The following is a 17,848-nucleotide window of genomic DNA, read 5'->3' as shown; positions in this document are numbered from 1 at the left end:
GATATGATAGGGATCATATATTCATGATGTGACTTTGGAATCATTCCCACTATACGAATATTCAATCCAAACAATTTACACAAAATCAAGACTATAGTAGTACGGAGTACTAAACTAGAACATTACTTCTTCTTCTTTATGTTTGTTGATTTTTGGTATTTCCCGTTTTATTTTTAGGAATAAAATGGCACATGAAAAATTTATAGCTATCGGAATATAGACGTGACAACCGAAATTACTTGTCGATGATGTGTAATTTTGGATAATTGACGTGTAATTTCAATTGTCGTGTCAATATTTCGATCGTCATAAATTTTTACAGGCCATTTTATTCTAAAAAATGAAACGATGGATACTAATGGTAATTACCGACACGGAACGTCCCAGACGATGGAACAAGATCAACCCTTTGCCCTAAAACCAATAATATGATCCATTAATTTGTTAAATCTAAAGTGATGAGTAACTCCAAATGCATTCCAAATCCTGAGGCTCAACTGCACTATCCTGTTCCTCAAACGGCCTCTTCCCGGTGTCGAGATTCGAGACGCCGGAGGAGTTCTCAGCACTCAACGCAGTCTCCTGCGACACGTTGTGTCCATAGCTCGCGAGAAATTGCCGGAGAATCGCCGGATCGGGCACCGGAACCGAGGCCAACTGCCCCCACGGAATCGAGGAGGGAATGGAAAAATCATCGTTGATCGGAGCACGAACAACATCGGCATTGGAGAAGCAGTGCACGTGGCCAGATTCCGTCTCCATCAGCGCGGCGGCGGCGGAGCCCATCCTAACCAGACCGGAAATATGGACCTTTTTCCCTCCACTCGCCTTTTGAAACACCCTGCTGATCACCCAATCGTTCTGCACACAAATCGAGAAAGCCGTTTTTTTCTTTTTCAAATTTCCTTTCAATTCATCAAATTAAATTGTTTAATTCACCTTGGTTGATTTGTCGAGAGTGAAATTGCCTTCCAATCTGTATTCGTGGCACACCCAATCGGATTTGTGGCCCTTGGGAGCTCTCCCGCGGTAGAAAACTAGGGTTTTCTTCATCCCGATTAGGATTTTCCCGCGAAAAATCTGTTTATCTTTTCCGGTGGCTTTCCAGTAGCCGGCGGCGGTGGCTCTGTTCGTCCGCAGCCCGGTCGGGTATTTCTTGTCCCTCATACAGAAAAAGTACCACTCCTTTTCCCCCAATTTCGCTCTCCCTAATCATCACCACCACCACCACAAATTGAATAACGCAAGCAAGCAACAAATAAATGTTTTCTAAAAAAGGCAAAAAAAATTGGGGAAAAAAACTCACAAGGCAATTCCCAGGGCTCAACCTTGTTCATATCAACCTCACCGATGGCTATGGCGGAGAAGCTTCCGTCGATGGCCTTTCTGCAGAGATAATGAGTGATCAGCTCTTCATCGGTGGGGTGGAATCGAAATCCGGGAGGGAGGTCTATCAATTCATCACTTTTAACGATTCCAAAACTGTTTTCCATCAAAAGCAACGAAACAGGGGATTTTCAGCCTCTGTAACAATTTGGATGAGCTTAATCAAAATTCTGCGATCAAAGGAAAACAGTTGAGAATTTGTATGAAATGAATCGAAGAAGCAAGCAGAGGAAGCGAAGGAGAAAGAGGAATGGGAGAAACAGAATTCAGGTAGAAAGAAGCTATGGAATTGGAAGGAAGGAAACAGCATGATGAGCTTAAGCCCGTTGAATATATAGGCTTAAGGGGGAATTAAACAAACGTTTTGTCTAAGCAACTCCAAATAGTACTACGAAATATTTAGCTTCCGAATTAAATTACAACTTCAATTTCTCTCAGTTACACAATTTGAATTTTATATCAAAAGTAGATAATTAGAATTCCAAATAATAATAAAATTGAGCACTTCACACGATACACACTACACATTGTACACACATACATATACACACGCTGCATACACAATGCATATTAATTTCTTCGAATTCAATTCCATACATCATTTTTTCCAAACAAAGATTGTGGACAAAGAATTCTAATTCCAATTTCAATTTCGTGTAATGAAAGTATCCTAATAAAAATTACCATAAAAATTTCAAAATTATTGGGAGTCATATATGTACCTCCACTCGTGGCGGCCATTGCCATAACCTTTCAGGCGCAATCCTACGATTGGAGTAATATTTTATCTAGAAGACTCAATTATATTCATAACTTTTAAGACATCGAGTAGATAAGAGTCAATGATATTTTTTGATAATTTGCATAAATTTTGAAATAGAAAAAAAAAACTTAGTAGGTTCTGTTTATGAATATAAATCGGTTATTGTTAGTATTCACATAATAGATGTAAACTGTAACAAAGTCAAATGATGGGGTGTTAAATCGTACTTTCTTGCTTCTTAAATTAGCATTCAACTCTCTATTTTATTAATGAGCAAATTATAGACAAAATTTCATAACTTCGACATCTGGATCAGAATACAGCTTGATTTGGGTGAATTAGTTAGAATGAAAAGCAATCGAGTGATGTCAACCCAACTTGGATTTTTTTTATTATTCAACCCAACTTGGATTAGATAAATAATTATGTGATTCGTTGGGATAACAATGAATGGTGTTTGTAGAGTACATCAACTATGTGATATAGTGCTAAGTTGACAATTTAAATGCATGTTCATATTGCAATCTAACATCAAATTACATTCTTGTAAGTTGTAACTACAAATCTATTTTATGGAAAGCTAGAATTTAATTCCAGTATAATATTTTGTGTATTGAAGCGAAGCAACGGCTTATTTAAATGATTAATGGACATCATATATTTTAACACTCATACAAATAATTAATTAGATGATTGACAATTGGATATCCGTACTCATGGACCTGATATTAACATGAAAGCTTAGCCATCAATTCCTCACTATGGTTTCACAATGCAAACTTTTTCACTGTTGTGCACTATAGCGGGTGCTCTAATATAGCATGTTTCTCAAGTTCGGTATGCAATATAGTATATTATGATTGGAATACTCAATGCTGGAGTAATATTTAGGTCACACTTATCATGAACAAACAGTTGTAATCCATTCAACTTAAATGAGTCTACAGTGTATGACTGTTTGCTTTCATTTTGAGAACCACGACTCTTTAGCTTGTTTGATTTGATTTGATTTCTAATAATTAAGGTGTACTGTTTTAAATTTTTAATACAAACGTTTTAGGTATGTTAATGGTAAAATACTACTCCATCAATTAATGATAACCTTTGGGTTATCTGAATTCATCATGATGAAACATATATCAAGAATAAAGTTTCCTTATTACAAACTCATGCATGTGATTGAGTATATGTAGTACTAATATCTGGATATCTTATCAACATATAGGCTATAGCTATATGAACATGTACTCCCTCGGTCCCTCCATTCCATAGTAAAAGTTAGCACATTTCTTCTCACTTGTTTTTTCCTCTTTCTTACTTTATTCTCTCTTCATTTCTCTACCTTTTTCATTTATAACTCCCTCCATTCCATAGTAATTGAGACATTTCTTTTCAGCATGGAGATTAAGAAAAATTATGTTAGGTGGTTAAGTAAAGGGAGAATAAAGTGAAAAATGAAAAAAGATAGAGAGATGAAGAGAGAAAAAAGTAAGAGACAGTAAAGTAGATGTGGAAAATCGTGTTGACTTTTACTAAAAGGGGAAATGACTCTATTACTATGGAGCGTACCAAAATTGAAAAATGACTCTATTACTATGGAACGGATGAAGTATTTTATTCTTTCTTTACCTAACCCACTTAACACATTTTTTCTTAAATTTCGTGCCGAAAAGAAATATTTCCACTACTATGGAACGAAAATGATGAATAATATAAATAAGTGATGATTTGTATATAAGAAATTCTTGTTATCATCTAATTATTTATTACGATCAGAAAACAGAACTAAATTCACTGTGATCAACATATTCACATCAACTATATTTCATTGTAATTGCATTAAATATCACATCTCTATAAAAAAAAACTAAATCAACATATTTATTGGTAGATCCTTATTCCTTAGATACTCCAAATAATTAATTTACAAAAACACTATGAACTCAAAATAAGAGCGGTACCACACACCTATCTTTCTCAAAAGTATGGACTTGCATTTTTTTTTTAGTAAAATTTATTCAATGATTAAGCGTGTGACACATGGTAGATCGATACGATCAGATCAAATTTTATACTCCTATTTAAGTTTATAATATAATGCACGTTCAAAACTCTAATAACAAAGTCAAAAATCCAAATCATCAACTTATCGAAAAATTGACACTGCCGCCACATTAAATCAATAAAAAAAATCTTTCACCGCCTAATTCAAATAATAATTGGCCACGAACATAACCAAACCAGAGAATTAAACCCAATTAACCCAAGAGTTGACCACTAATTATTGGATTAAGCCAATTAAGTGGGCCATGTTTCTTTTGTTCCAGCATGTACCACGAAAAGCGACAGGTCCATGTGGCATCGCTTGATTCGCCAATAAGCCGACTATGATTTATAGAATAATGCATTGGTCAATTTTTAAGAAATTCTTCTACGATTCGCTTTAGGATTTTCTTGAATACTCATATTTTTATTAGCAAAGTTCAATCATTGACTATTTTATTGTTCTGCCTAACTTTGGGTCACAAACTTTGAGATCATCTTTTCATTATTTTCTGTATGTTGTCAAGTTATGTGACCAATTATTAAATTAGCATAGGTATATAGTAATAGTACTATAGTATGATTGTATATAAATACGTGGCTTCATGACTAATATATTAGTGAATCTGTGTGGATGATACAAAACCACCTTTTGGCTATTAATAAATTAAGATTTATGTCATTGACGTTTTCTCATTATCAATTTAAGGAATTTTGTAATTGTCGTAGTTATATCTTACTAATTTGGAGTAGTATCGTGTCCAATTGTTCATAACATATGGATTATACACCTTGAGTTATCTACTTATCTTCATTTTTTTTGTTAGAATTGGAGATGCCCGGTAGCTCATATTGTTTCCAATGAGATAATTGAGTACAAAGTTATTGGTTCGAATCTTGATAATAGCATATTAAACAATGATTTATCTTCACATTACTCTGTCGTCGGGCTAGGATGGAGTATTAATATTCCATAAAAATAATAATATATACTTGTATATGGATCACACATTACTAATCGTAATAATAATATATACTTGTATATGGATCACACATCACTCGTAATGTATGTTTCCTTTGTATACCATTAAGTGTCCCATTTCTTCTCAGCATAAATTTTAAGAAACACTATAATTAAATATGGGTTGAAAAAGAGAAAGTGTGTCTACTTGTATTCTTATATAGATAAAATTCATATTGACGAACAGACAAAAAATATAAAAAATGAGATTTTTATTGCCGGACAAAGGGATTTAAAATTGTATGATTACAGAAATTTCTTTGTATTCGTAGAGAGGGATGCAATACTATTTGAAAATGATGAAATGTTGAGACCCGTCATTTTCTTTTAAAGGCGCACGAACACATATTAATTCTATTTGTATAAGTAATATAGATTTAGAGTGGACTAACGAGGTTTAAATTGATTGTCGACTTTTTGGGTAGAGTGGCCTTGGCATTTCAAATGTTCCTTATGATGCTGAAAAATCCCAATTATTCAATAGTTTCATTTCACGCATAAGTTTTAACTTATACTCAACTTTTAGAAGTTGCTTTCATTTGCACCCACTTCTTTTGAACTTGGATTCAAAAACATAATCAAGATATGATACTCCCTCTATTCCTGAAAAGTATGAACATTTAGTTCGGCACATATTTTAATGAATAACTGGAAAAATAAGAAAGGGATGGAATATAAAAAGTTTTTAAAGTATGGTTAGTGGAGAATGAGTCACACCTCATTAGAGAGAAATGAGTTTCCCAAATTAGAAAGTTCATACTTTTCACGGACAGACGGAGTATTAAAATTGGAGAAAAGGGGGAATTTTAATTCTTCTATTTATGCAAAATTTCACGTTAAGATAGATGTATTTGAATGTACACGTACACATTGGATAAAATCTCATAGTAAAAATATTGGACTATTGTAATTATAATTAAACTACTCCGTAGGGCTAAAAGTTGGTTTGTGATTTTTTGCCAATAGTCTGTCAAGATTGCAAAAAAATGCAAGTTACTGTAATTTTTTTTTTAAGACGGTCAACTCAAAAAATAATTCACTTCCCAATTATTTTGGTAGCTTGGATAGCAGTAATAGTATTAACATAGTAGGTATTAATTAAAAGACTATAATAAGCATCTACTAATAGATATGCCATGCTAGTATGCTAATAAAGTACTAATATACTATATGCCGGCCTATATACATGGTTTTCTAAACTGAAACTAATGCTTTTGCCTTTTGACTATTCTCCCTTTCATCCATTATATTTATAGGCATCAAGCTCAAGAATTCAGTGTGGTGATAAAACATTTTTGATAGAATTTTGAGTTTATATAGTTGACCAATGAGAATTAGTAGGGTAGGTAACTGTAGCGTGATGTCATGACTAAATAACCAATTTATTTAATACAAACACTCATAGGGAAAACATCTAAATTGATTCTATCTTCCTTCAGAATTTTCAGTCAAAAGCCTCATGAAATGGATAGTATATTAGTATTAACTTAATTTATTTATCATTAGGGGCACAATTTAATAGCTAAAGCACAACATATCAAATTATTGGGTGTGTCTGACATAAATACATACACATACTTTGGTCATATTTTCAGTATGTGAGATTAGAAATCACCATATTTCTGGATAGAAATATAAATATGTTGGATCAAGCAAATCAAGCCTAAGAAATTTTCTTATTTTTGGATTCCTTCCAAGCCCTGATTTCAGCATCGACTCTCGCCTGGACTCTAGCGTGAAAGCCCGGGCAAGGCTCATAACCGAATGCATGCTGCAAAGCCTATCACCATTCAACAAAACATCATCATTTTAATTTTTTTATAATTGACAATTTATGCAATGTGATTATCTGGTGGTGATAGATATTCACATACCTCTAGCAGTACAAAGAATGGTGCCATGAGGAATGCTTGGGCGAGGTTGTCCAACAGTGCAGGCGCTCGCTTCTGCAGAAACCCGTGCCATATATTATATTATCTCCTAGCTCAAGATACTAAAAAGCACGACGATTAATCTCAACTCACCTCAAACACGCCATGCCCTATGAACTGTCCGGTCCAGCAGAGTAGCTGAGATGCCAGAACCACCTGCTCAAACGATGCAAGAATCAGCACGAAACTCAGCCTCCCATATAGATTAAGAGCCTATCACAATTCTTTTTATCATAGAAGGGCACAAATTTTCATATCATAAAAGAGGCATGTTGCACACAGAAGAGTCGTTAGTCTAGCAATTTCTAAATATTGCAGTCTCTTTCTTGCAAATCCGAGTAGACCTTCTAAAGAGCCCCCTATCATGGAGAAGAATAACACGACAAGGGATTAACCTTGTAATAACCTAAACAACTGATTGAATGTCTTTAAGACTTTCATTAGTATAGTAAATTGCAGGGAACTGGAAAAATATGTGAAAGAAACGTCGAGAAAGCATTGATGAAAGTTATTTTGGCACGTGGGCATAGCAAAGATTTACAGTCAAGGTCATGTTTCAGTGTAAGCAGCAACAGCAGTAATGTAGTGGAAAATCACTCTTGACACATAAGTCAAAAAAAAATTGTTTTTATTTATATCTTTTGCATTTAATGACTCTTATCGATAAACTAGAAGAGGTGAGATGATGGCTAAAAGGATTTTTCAAGTTAAAATTGTCACCCCTAGTTGCGACATACGTGACTAAAAAATGCTACCAATAAGGCCCTCATAGTCAAGAGACCAAAAATGCCTATTCCACAACATTTATTACAGGTATGCGGTATCATTGCTATCAAATCTCTTCGACAAAACTAGGAAATGATGTGGCAGATCAACTTGGGGGTAACATCTTACCAATGCCCGTCACATATTTATAGAATGCAGTAATGACAAGTTAATACACAGACTAACTAAATCATTCCAAATCCATGACATGAAAACAAGAGATTAATAATTACAGATCCTATCTGTTCAGCATCATACTTAGAACTCAGCACAGAGAAGTATATAAAGTTATAAACACAAACGGCCAAATGTTATTAATCGGTTAGATTTATCTTCTTAAAGGTGCCACTTAACAATAAACACTGCCAGTAATCTTTTAGCTTTCTATAATTGCTCGAAGAGGCGAATGCTGGAAACCAAATGAAAGGCATCACATTTTGTTTAAGCAGATTAAGTACTGCACCCAATGATAAGAACTCAACAGAAATTATCCAAATTGCTGCATATTGAAAAGCCATAGTAAATTAGTAAGAATTTAGATTAACAAAATAAAAGACCAAATTAAGAGCCAATTACTAACAAGTAATACCAACTGATCCTTTTCTATCAATCAAGATTGCATTTTTATCTTTCAACTATCTTCAGCCAAAACTCAAATATCATCTCATATTCAAAGTAAAACCCTAATCCCTTTTCTCAATAACATATTTCCAGTTTCCACATACCAATAACTAACAAGTGGTACCAACTGAATTAACTTCATATCCTTTTCTATCAATCAAGATTGTATTTTTATCTCTCAACAACCTTCAGCCAAAACTCAAATACCATCTCATATTCAAAGTCAAACCCTAACCCCTTTTCTCAATAACTTATTCCCACTTTCCACAAGCATAACAAATCAATTGGAAGCAATAATAGGATCCAAATTCGAGGAAATTACCTTCCAAGCCAAAGCAAAGCCGAGGCGATGACCGAGAAAACTGCTTCCAGCCCAACACAGGAAACACAGGAAAGCAGCCAAAGAACCAGCTTTTTTGTCCAAACTCACATAATACAGAGCATAGATAAGAGTGGACAAGAAGCCGTAATTGAGGACCAAGAAACTCTGGCCCAGCAAAAGAATTGGGGATTGAGAGAATAAAGGCGGTGTGAAATTCAAAAGAAGCAGAGCTGTGAAGAGAATTGGCCAAACAAAGACCATGTGCAGAGCTATGTTGATGGGGTTGTTGTGGTAAGCTCCGTAGAAACTAAACTGCTCCTCCAAATCAAACATGCCCATCTCCAAAGTTTGCTTCTTTCTCTCTTTTCTGCAATCAGAAATTGATTTAATAACATGTTGATTGGGATGCCGTTGATTTCTATGGTCTATTGCTCTATGCGGAGCGCTATTTGTTTATTTTCTTGAAAAACGTTTATTTGAAAAAAAAATGAAGATAAAAACTAGGTTTCCTAAAGTTAAAACAATCTTTATCGTAATATACATTCTTATAAACATATGCGGCTATTTTTGCAATTGAGATTGTATGAATAGTTAGAACTCACTTTGATGCTTTGTCAACTATGGAGAATTTTTTTTCTCCCACTTTTGACTCACATTTGAATATTTTGGCATTGGGTTGTCGAGGACATCATGGACTGACAATTTTTTCACTCGATAACTGATACAGTAATATGACACGAATATGCATAAAGTTAATTTGACACGAAAACGTATTTTTTGGTTTCAATCCTTATAGGATTGATCGAATAAGAACCCGATATCAGGTTGGATTATGGTTGGATTTAAGTTATCCATTAAGAAATAAATCTATTATTTTTATTAATTAAATAGAGAACTCTACTTTTACTATTTAGTTTCAATAGCATATTTTATCGTGAAATATCATATTTTATTCGTGTAATATCATGTTCTGGTCATGTCTTGTCAAGCTAAATTTTTAGTAGCTTACTATCTTTAACGGTATGACTGTCATTTTTTTACAAGACATGATTATCTGCACGAACATGCACGAAGTTATTGAGTTGTCCGATGGGTCGATATTGGGTTGAACTGATAGCTAACCAATTCACACAATTTGTTAGCCCTTCTAATTAGTTGAAGAAGAAAATTTTGAATTGAAAATTTTAATTGGTTTGTTTTCTTCGAATTGAAGTGTTTAAATTGTGAGTCTATATTTAAAGGACTCTCACTTGAATGTCTTGTAATTGAGTTGTTGAAAAGGTTCCTCATAAATGTAGGTACAAAATACAAATAGGTGAAGAAGAGAAATTCAAATTGAAGTGTTTAATTTTAAGTTGTGAATACACGCTGAGATCACAACTTATGATCCTCATTTAAATGTTATGAGTATTGGATTGTTGAGAATATCCCTTCAAAATATAGGTCCAAGTGGTTGAAGAAGAGCACAACCGTTATTCTCTTCAAATTAAAGATTTTAATGTCGATTTCTCAACAAATCTCCCCTCTTACAAATGGAATCATGGAATGCTCCATGATACCAACATTTAATTGATAAAAAATATAGTACTCCAAAATTAATGTGGTTTACCCAAAACTGGGCTACGTCCATACGCTAACAAAGTTATCTTAGCCTAGTAGACTTTCAACCCATTTTGCGTGATGGATATTTTTATCTTAGCCTAGTAGACTTTCAACCCATTTTGCGTGATGGATATTTTTATCCTTGCCAAGTAGATATCAAGAATTAATTTCGAAATGATATCAATACTACAAGTTAGAAAATTAGGACAAATTTTTCAAGTGGCCTATTAGCTCAGTTGGTTAGAGCGTCGTGCTAATAACGCGAAGGTCGCAGGTTCGAAACCTGCATGGGCCATTTTTACATTGTATCAAACATGATGTATTCACGCTATATTAGTAATGCAAGTCGAAAAATACTTCCCTCATGCTTGGTAGTTGGTACGATGAGATTATATGAATATTTATCCACTTTTATGTGTACTAAACTGAGATCACACTTAGTCGCTAGAAATATAAAAAATGAAGTAAGTTGTGAGTATTTGAGACCAAAACTTATATAAGTCGTCCTTGTTATTTTTGGCATTGAGTTGTTGAGAAGTTTCCTTTAATTATATGTCTAGGTGTAAAAATTTGAATTGAAATTTTTTAAAATTTGTTTGTTTTCTTTAAATTGAGATGTTTAATTTTTAAGTTGGAAATTTATGTATCTCACTTAAATGTTTTGACTAATTAGTTGTTGAGAAGGTGTCTTAAATGTAGGTTTAAGTGGCTGAGAAGATGAAGCCAAATTGAAGTGTTTAATTTTAAATGGTGAAATGCATTGAGTTTACAACTTATGACCCTCACTTAAATGTCATGGGCAATGGATCGTTGGAAATGTCTCTTTAAATGTAGGTTTAGGTGGTTGAAGAAGATAAATCCAAATTGAAATGTTTAAATTTTAAGTTATGACGCTGAGATCACTTGTGACTCTCACTTGAGTTGTTGAGGATGTCCCTTTAAATATCGGTCCAAGTTGAAAAAATAAAATCCAAATTAAAATCTTCAAATTGTTTTTTTTTTTTTTAAATTAAAATGTTTAATTTAAGTTGCGAGTACATATTAAGATCACAACTTATGACTCTTGTTTATGTTTTGGTCATGGGGTTGTTGGGAATGTCTTTTTAAATGTAGGTCCAGATGGTTAAAGAAGATAAGTTCGAATTAAAGTGATTTAATTTTAAGTTGTGAATACTTGTTGAAATCACAACGACCCTCACTTGAATGTTTTGGTCATTGGGTAGCTGAGAAGGTCTCTTTAAATGTAGGTCAAAATGGCGGAAGAAACCAAATTCGAATTAAAATTTGCAATTTGTCTTTTTTTTCTTCAATTTGAAGTTGTTAATACACATCAAGGTCAACTTTCAGTTTGAATGTTTTGAGCATTAGATGTTAAGAATATCCCTGAAGCGTAGGTCAAAGTGGCTGAAGAAGGAGAATCCAAAACAGAAGTCAACTCTATTTTTTCTTTGAATTAAAGTTTTTAATTTCAGTTTATTTTTTTCAATCACTCGGATCTACATTTGGAGGGACCATTTCTTTTCGGTACGTGTTTTAAGATATATTAATAAAAATGAATGAAAGAAAGTTAATAAAATATAGGTTCAACTTATATATATTAATTTTAATTGATATGTGAATAAATATGAGATCTCTTTACCATTTATAATAATAATGAATCGAAAATTTTATTTATGAATGGACCAAAAAAAAAAAACTTCTAATTACGGACGGAGAAAGTACTGTAATATTGTAAAAGTATACCGTGTTTAGAGCATCGTGCTCCTGAGCCAAATAATTTATTCTAGAAATGATATGCTTTCAAAACAATCCTGAAGCCCAAATTGAGTGGGCCGAGTAATCCAGTACTTAATGATTATCCAAACAGAAAAAAATTGGCCCATTTAACAAAAACTTAAAAATTTGGCCCATGCAGGTTTCGAACCGCGTTATTAGCACGACGCTCTAACCAACTGAGCTAATAGGCCAATCAATAAACTTCATCTAATAATCATATTTAAGTAGATGAAATTTAATTCAAATTAGATTTCTAGTAAATTTTTATTTCATTTTTGGCTGTAATAAAATTTCCACAATTAATCAGTTAATTATTGTAATTCATATAAGTTTTGTATGTACGGGAGTAACGGGACCCTCTCTTTTAGTATTTGAAATGTTGCACATGAAATAATGAACGAAATCTAACAACACCAAAGGCAGATACAAAATCTAAAAATGGCAATAGCAATGATTATACATGAATCAGACAACAATTTGTTTTTTTTCATTATCAAAATTTGGTTTAATAATTTACCAAAAAAAAAATGGTTTAATACAGCGCATTCATACCCTGGTGTTTCAATAAATGTCAGTTATGCCTTTTTGATTTACAACAGAATCACCAATGTAACTCTTAATTGTAAGCCAATTTATACATGGAATTAATTGTTTAAATTATATTCAATAAATATAGTACATCCTATGAAGCAAATACTATGGATTTTTTTGTTATTCATGGACAATTGCTATTAATGCTGAAGCACTTTAAATAATAAAAATATATATCTACAATTTAATTCCAAAATTTATAGAATAGGATTTTAAAATGGAACTCAAGTTCGACATTGTGAGTGGAGAATGGTGAAATGGATTTTTTGAAAATACATATTTTCTGGTCATTAATGTGTTTTGTATTTTCCTTTGAGTATTCCACCTTATTACAGATATGAATCGATTATGGCCAATTAATTATGTGACAATTTATTTCACATAGAGTCAACAACAAATCGCCCAACTACTATAAAATAAACCCATCTTAACAATATTTTTGGTGCAATATAATTCTCAACTTAGTGAGTGTTGTTTCATCAAAAAAAAAAATTGACTGAGATGAGCACTTCTTCAAGCAGTGGAATTATGCTTCAGGTATTGCATATTCACTCTCTAGTTATACAATATATTATGAAATAGATTTTTTTTTTTGCTTCATTGTATTGTTTGTTTGAAAATAAGATGCAAATCTTGTTTATGAAAGGTTTCCATATCTTCTTCTTGGTTAATTATTCCATATAATTTTGCATGTTACATATGTATCATTGTCCATACTTTTTCATGAATTGTGGGTAAGAAATTTGAATTGGATTAGTTGATATTGTTGAATTAATTGATGTTTTTGAATGTGTAGGACGAGAGCAACTTCCAAAATTGGGTGGATTCCTTTTTGGAAAAAATATTTTTTGAGAGATGTGAGTGCCATGATGATATGCAAAAGAGTGAACTGAATCGGTATTGCATAAGTTGTGATGCACCAATTTGCAGGTATTGCATCATAAGTGGGGAGCACTGCAACCATAGCATTCTCACTATTTACAGGCATGTTTACCAAAATGTTGTCCCTCTATGTGAGATGCAAATGTACATTGACTGTGACAAGATTCAGGTATAATTTTAATTTTATTTTTTTGAAATTATTTTGTGTCAATGTAAAATAATTGTGATTGTATTTATATATATTTGAAGCCCTACAAGTGCAACAAGAAATGGGTCGTGTCTTTGACTCCTCTGCCGCATAACGGGTCGGGTTTGCTGATTGAGGGCGACGGGGCTTGCTACCTTTGCAAAAGGAAGCTCACTGACCATCGCTTTCGATTTTGCTCTATTGCATGCAAGGTTTGTTTTCTAATTTAATTCTCATTTAAAAAGACATTAATTATACAATATGTGATTATTGATTTTGATTGTGATTTTGATGTTGTGTGTAGGTTCAAAGTGATATAGGAGAAGGCATGGTTGAGCCCTATGTGCGAAAGCCAGAGGTTGTGCAGAACCCCAATCGTAAGCGGGGGAGGAAGGGAGTGCCGCACCGAGCACCTTTCTTGTAGAGTGATAAGCTACTTGCAAGTGTGGGAGAAGGGAGTGCCTCATAGTGCATCTTTCTAAGACAATGCAACTCTTGCAATTCCGATGTTTTGTAATAAACTGTCTCTTGTTTCTGTTTTCCTATTTTTGTGTTTTCGTGACATTATGCATTTTAATATCTTCCCTTTTTCATATTGGGAAACAAGTTATTTTGAATTATTGTCGTCATATAATAAAACAGTCGGAGAATACCGACAAGAATCAGATTTGGAATTGATGATTTCAGATTAAGTGTTGAGAAATTAAATACAAATGATAAAGATATTTGTCGCTTTATTATTTGTTCTAGCGTTTGATCAGATCTGCCAGTGAGTCTGTTAGTTTTGGAATTTAGGTGTATGCGACAAAGATAACTTGTTAATGAAGAAAGTTCTGAAATCCATATTGAAGTGTGTGTATTTGTTTGACAAAAGAAATCAATTTGATGACGTTCTTTCAAATTGAATGCGATCAAACCATTAATTTGTCTATTTTTCTCCATTAGATAAATATATATTAATTGTTCCGCGAGTTCCGGGTTCATGAGCGAGTAAATTTTATCTACATTATAATGATTAATTAATTAAAAGGCAATATTTCTGCTTAATCCCTATATCTTTCGAAATTGATTGTTGATTTTGGGAAGGTCTAAACTATTCAAATATTATTCACTAAAATAATTCTAACCTTTTCATTTTAATGAAATAAATAAATAACCCTCTTACTTATGAAAACCTTTTTATGCCTTCATGTTTCAATAAAAAAATTCCTTTACGATTCACACTCTTCTCTTAATTCTTCAATTTTATTCATTTTTTAGGACATGCACACAACAAATCAACTCTAAAAGATTAGACAAATAAAACAAATTGGATGTGTTAGATTGACAATTTGACACCAATTTATAAGTTAGAGTACACTTTGAAATCTTTATCACTTCTATTCTTTATGCTAATATTTTTACTTTTTTTAGTTTTCTTATAATCAACTTTCAAAGTATTTCTCTTTAAAAAAAGAGTTTTAAAATATTGCTCTTCCTAAATAAATTAATACAACTATTCTGTATTTTACTTTATTCTCTCTTATCCCTCTTGTTTCTCTCTTATCCCTTCTATTCTATTCCTTCTTATCTTATAACTTTATCTTATGCCATACTTTATTATCTCTCAATTTAAATCACTAAAAGCTTTTTTCTTAATTCTTTTGACAATTAACTATCCCACTTAACTTAGGAAAAAATGAGTATCACTTTTTCATGGGCTAGAATTATAAATCTTTTTTTGACCTAATTTTTATTTTTTTATTTTTAACCTGGATTTTGTCTGGGATTTAAGATTCACAATGTTCTTTTATTACGCAAATTGTGAAAATATTTATACATAGAATTTAATAATAATCTGTACATTAAAAATATAATTGAAATAATAGTCAATTAATTATATTATTCTTATAGCTCCTAAATTGAATATCTAGTCAATTATTGTCGTCATGTAATAATACAGTGCGGAAAATACCGACAAGAACAAGATCTAGATTCGCAATTGAGGATTTGAGATTGTGTATTGAAAAATTAAACACAAATCATAACAATATTTATTTCGCTATTTATTTCTAGCGTTTGATCAGATCTGCGGGTGAGTCCGTTAGTTTTGGTATTCATAAGGTGTATGCGACAAAGGAACAACCTTGTACAACCTTTTTGATAGAGAAAGGTAGAAAATTCATGTTAAAGTGTGCATATTTGTTTGACAAAAGAAATTAATTTTATCACACCCTCTCAAATATCTAAACAATTCATTTTTTTTCTAATGTATATATTGTTCAGTGAGTCTCGGGTCCATAAACGAATATTCATTTATCTACATTAATTAATAATTCATTTTTAAATAATTAAAATACAGGTATATCATTCAATATTGTTGGTTGGTTATAGAAAGTTATAAATTGTTTAATGAGAATAAGTAAATAGCCTTCTTACTTGGTTAAATCTTTTATCCCTTCGTGCTTTCAATAAATAAAAGATCCCTTCTATCATTTTAATGAGAACTAGTTTCACACCCGTGCGATGCACGACATTTTATTTTATTCACTTTAATTTTAAATTGTCTAATGAACAAAATTAAATAAGTTTTGAAATAAAGTAGAATGGATTAATTAGAACATTGTTAGATCTCTATTATAAATAAAGTTATCATATATAAACAAATATATATTTTATTTTAATAATTATAATTAAATTATGTTAACAAAGTTAACATACAGTTAACATACACTCTGAACATATTTAGTTCAATAAATAGTAAAACACCACATCAAGATATAAGAAATATAATTGTTGAGCTCCTAAATTTTATTGTAGGAGCTCCTAAGTTTTATTTTACACATTGAAATATTCAGTGATATATTATTATAATATTCTTGTATTAGAAAACAAATTAGATGGCTCATGAGAGTTCCAAAAATATCATAAAATATGTAAATATGATAGTAATGAAACAAATGAACACAATTAAACACTGGACAGGAAAATTAGTCATTTACTTCAAAATTACTTTATTTCGTAAGCTACTTATCAGTATAAAAAAATAGTAGTTAATTAGTAAAAATTCCAAGCGAACTTCAAGCTAAGAACGCAAAATCAATGAAATTAAAGTTAAAATTAACATGTCAAACTTAAATTAGTGATGGATGCTAAAATAGTCAAAATAAATCACAAATTAATGTTATAAAAAAATCAATAAGAATATAACAATATTTTATATCTAAGCATATTGTTAAAGCTAAAAAAAATTATAACCTTAGCTCACTACACTTAAATAAAGAAATATAAACTAATAATAAACTAAATGTTTTATGCTATATTTTTGTTTTCCTATATCCACGTTTGCTTTTCTTCTTCGCGCAGTAGGTTAGATTTTTTTCGCTTCTTCAAGTCTTTTGTATACCATTTCTTGGAGGTCTGATTTTTGTTCCTGAAATAGAAGAGAGTAAAGATTACAGAACATATAATGATATTTTACACCATAACCCACCATTAAAACTTACATATATAAAAAACTTTCAAATTCTTGTAAGATAAAACATAGTAATAGTTCTGCAATTATCAAGGAAAATAGAAAGAAGAAATTCATAGACTATATTAATTATAACCTACTAAAATTAGTAGGTTTAAAAAATATTTTTAAAAAAATCAAAATCCTCAAAATTAGTAGATTTAAAGATATAAGATCAAAATTTTCAGCAACATCAAATACATTATTAAAAAAAAGTGAAGAGTGCATAAAGTCATGGGAAATTAAAGGCGACATGTGAATTTATAATAGCAAAAATCATATTAATAAAACAAAAGAGAAAAAAAAAACAATTCTCCAACCAAAAAAAATAGAAAAAATTGGTGGATTGGGGTTGCAAAACAAACATTATTAATACACAAATAAAAAAAAAATCATCATATAGAAAACTGATTTCATGTTAAAGCAATATTGACGAAGAGTAAGAAAATTACCTAAAATCAATTC

General features: G+C 31.7%; 3 protein-coding genes and 1 non-coding gene across 5 annotated transcripts; 2 read left to right on the top strand and 2 right to left on the bottom strand.

Annotated features, from left to right (window-relative positions):
- LOC125212089 (NAC domain-containing protein 100-like) lies at nt 1-1,721 on the bottom strand. Of its 2 annotated transcripts, none has more exons than XM_048112131.2 (3): nt 1,307-1,721; nt 940-1,208; nt 1-891 (listed from the first exon to the last, which is right to left on the bottom strand). In XM_048112131.2, exons 1-3 carry the CDS (start codon nt 1,491-1,493, stop codon nt 451-453), a joined length of 897 nt encoding a protein of 298 aa, XP_047968088.1. In that variant the 5' UTR covers nt 1,494-1,721; the 3' UTR covers nt 1-450. The 2 variants fall into 2 exon arrangements, with proteins under 2 accessions (XP_047968088.1, XP_047968089.1); XM_048112132.2 differs by having other exon boundaries at nt 1-861; nt 1,307-1,718.
- Nucleotides 1,722-6,727: 5,006 nt separating this feature from the next.
- Nucleotides 6,728-9,281, bottom strand: LOC125211894 (ER membrane protein, putative (DUF962)). The gene is made up of 4 exons (XM_048111855.2): nt 8,853-9,281; nt 7,238-7,300; nt 7,088-7,159; nt 6,728-6,993 (listed from the first exon to the last, which is right to left on the bottom strand). Exons 1-4 carry the CDS (start codon nt 9,189-9,191, stop codon nt 6,877-6,879), a joined length of 591 nt encoding a protein of 196 aa, XP_047967812.1. The 5' UTR covers nt 9,192-9,281; the 3' UTR covers nt 6,728-6,876.
- Nucleotides 9,282-10,675: 1,394 nt separating this feature from the next.
- On the top strand, nt 10,676-10,749 carry TRNAI-AAU (transfer RNA isoleucine (anticodon AAU)). Its single transcript has one exon. It is a non-coding gene; the product is annotated as a tRNA-Ile (tRNA).
- A 2,573-nt stretch (nt 10,750-13,322) lies between these two features.
- LOC125209695 (protein RGF1 INDUCIBLE TRANSCRIPTION FACTOR 1-like) lies at nt 13,323-14,314 on the top strand. The gene is made up of 5 exons (XM_089066470.1): nt 13,323-13,358; nt 13,618-13,718; nt 13,806-13,872; nt 13,953-14,102; nt 14,195-14,314. The coding sequence occupies exons 1-5, from the start codon at nt 13,323-13,325 to the stop codon at nt 14,312-14,314; spliced, it is 474 nt and encodes a 157-aa protein (XP_088922596.1).
- The last annotated feature ends 3,534 nt before the right edge of the window (nt 14,315-17,848 follow it).

Source organism: Salvia hispanica, chromosome 3 (assembly GCF_029641045.1).
Source record: "Salvia hispanica isolate PSC_SH4W2 chromosome 3, Shi_PSC_v1, whole genome shotgun sequence".
Taxonomy (NCBI): domain Eukaryota; kingdom Viridiplantae; phylum Streptophyta; class Magnoliopsida; order Lamiales; family Lamiaceae; genus Salvia; species Salvia hispanica.
Note: the sequence above shows the minus strand (reverse complement) of the source record. Positions and strands in the feature narration are given on the sequence as shown.

What these genes read in the sequence shown, in the direction of transcription:
- LOC125212089 (XM_048112131.2), bottom strand. Translation starts at nt 1,493, where the DNA reads ATGGAAAACAGTTTTGGAATCGTTAAAAGTGATGAATTGATAGACCTC. An exon ending in TGAGCCCTGGGAATTGCCTT is followed by an intron (nt 1,209 to 1,306) that starts GTGAGTTTTTTT and finishes GGTGATGATTAG; the next exon opens with GGAGAGCGAAATTGGGGGAA. An exon ending in CTCTCGACAAATCAACCAAG is followed by an intron (nt 892 to 939) that starts GTGAATTAAACA and finishes AATTTGAAAAAG; the next exon opens with AAAAAAACGGCTTTCTCGAT.
- LOC125211894 (XM_048111855.2), bottom strand. Translation starts at nt 9,191, where the DNA reads ATGGGCATGTTTGATTTGGAGGAGCAGTTTAGTTTCTACGGAGCTTAC. An exon ending in GCTTTGCTTTGGCTTGGAAG is followed by an intron (nt 7,301 to 8,852) that starts GTAATTTCCTCG and finishes TCGTTTGAGCAG; the next exon opens with GTGGTTCTGGCATCTCAGCT. An exon ending in TAGGGCATGGCGTGTTTGAG is followed by an intron (nt 7,160 to 7,237) that starts GTGAGTTGAGAT and finishes GGGTTTCTGCAG; the next exon opens with AAGCGAGCGCCTGCACTGTT.
- LOC125209695 (XM_089066470.1), top strand. Translation starts at nt 13,323, where the DNA reads ATGAGCACTTCTTCAAGCAGTGGAATTATGCTTCAG. An exon ending in CAAAAGAGTGAACTGAATCG is followed by an intron (nt 13,719 to 13,805) that starts GTATTGCATAAG and finishes CACTATTTACAG; the next exon opens with GCATGTTTACCAAAATGTTG. An exon ending in TTGACTGTGACAAGATTCAG is followed by an intron (nt 13,873 to 13,952) that starts GTATAATTTTAA and finishes ATATATTTGAAG; the next exon opens with CCCTACAAGTGCAACAAGAA.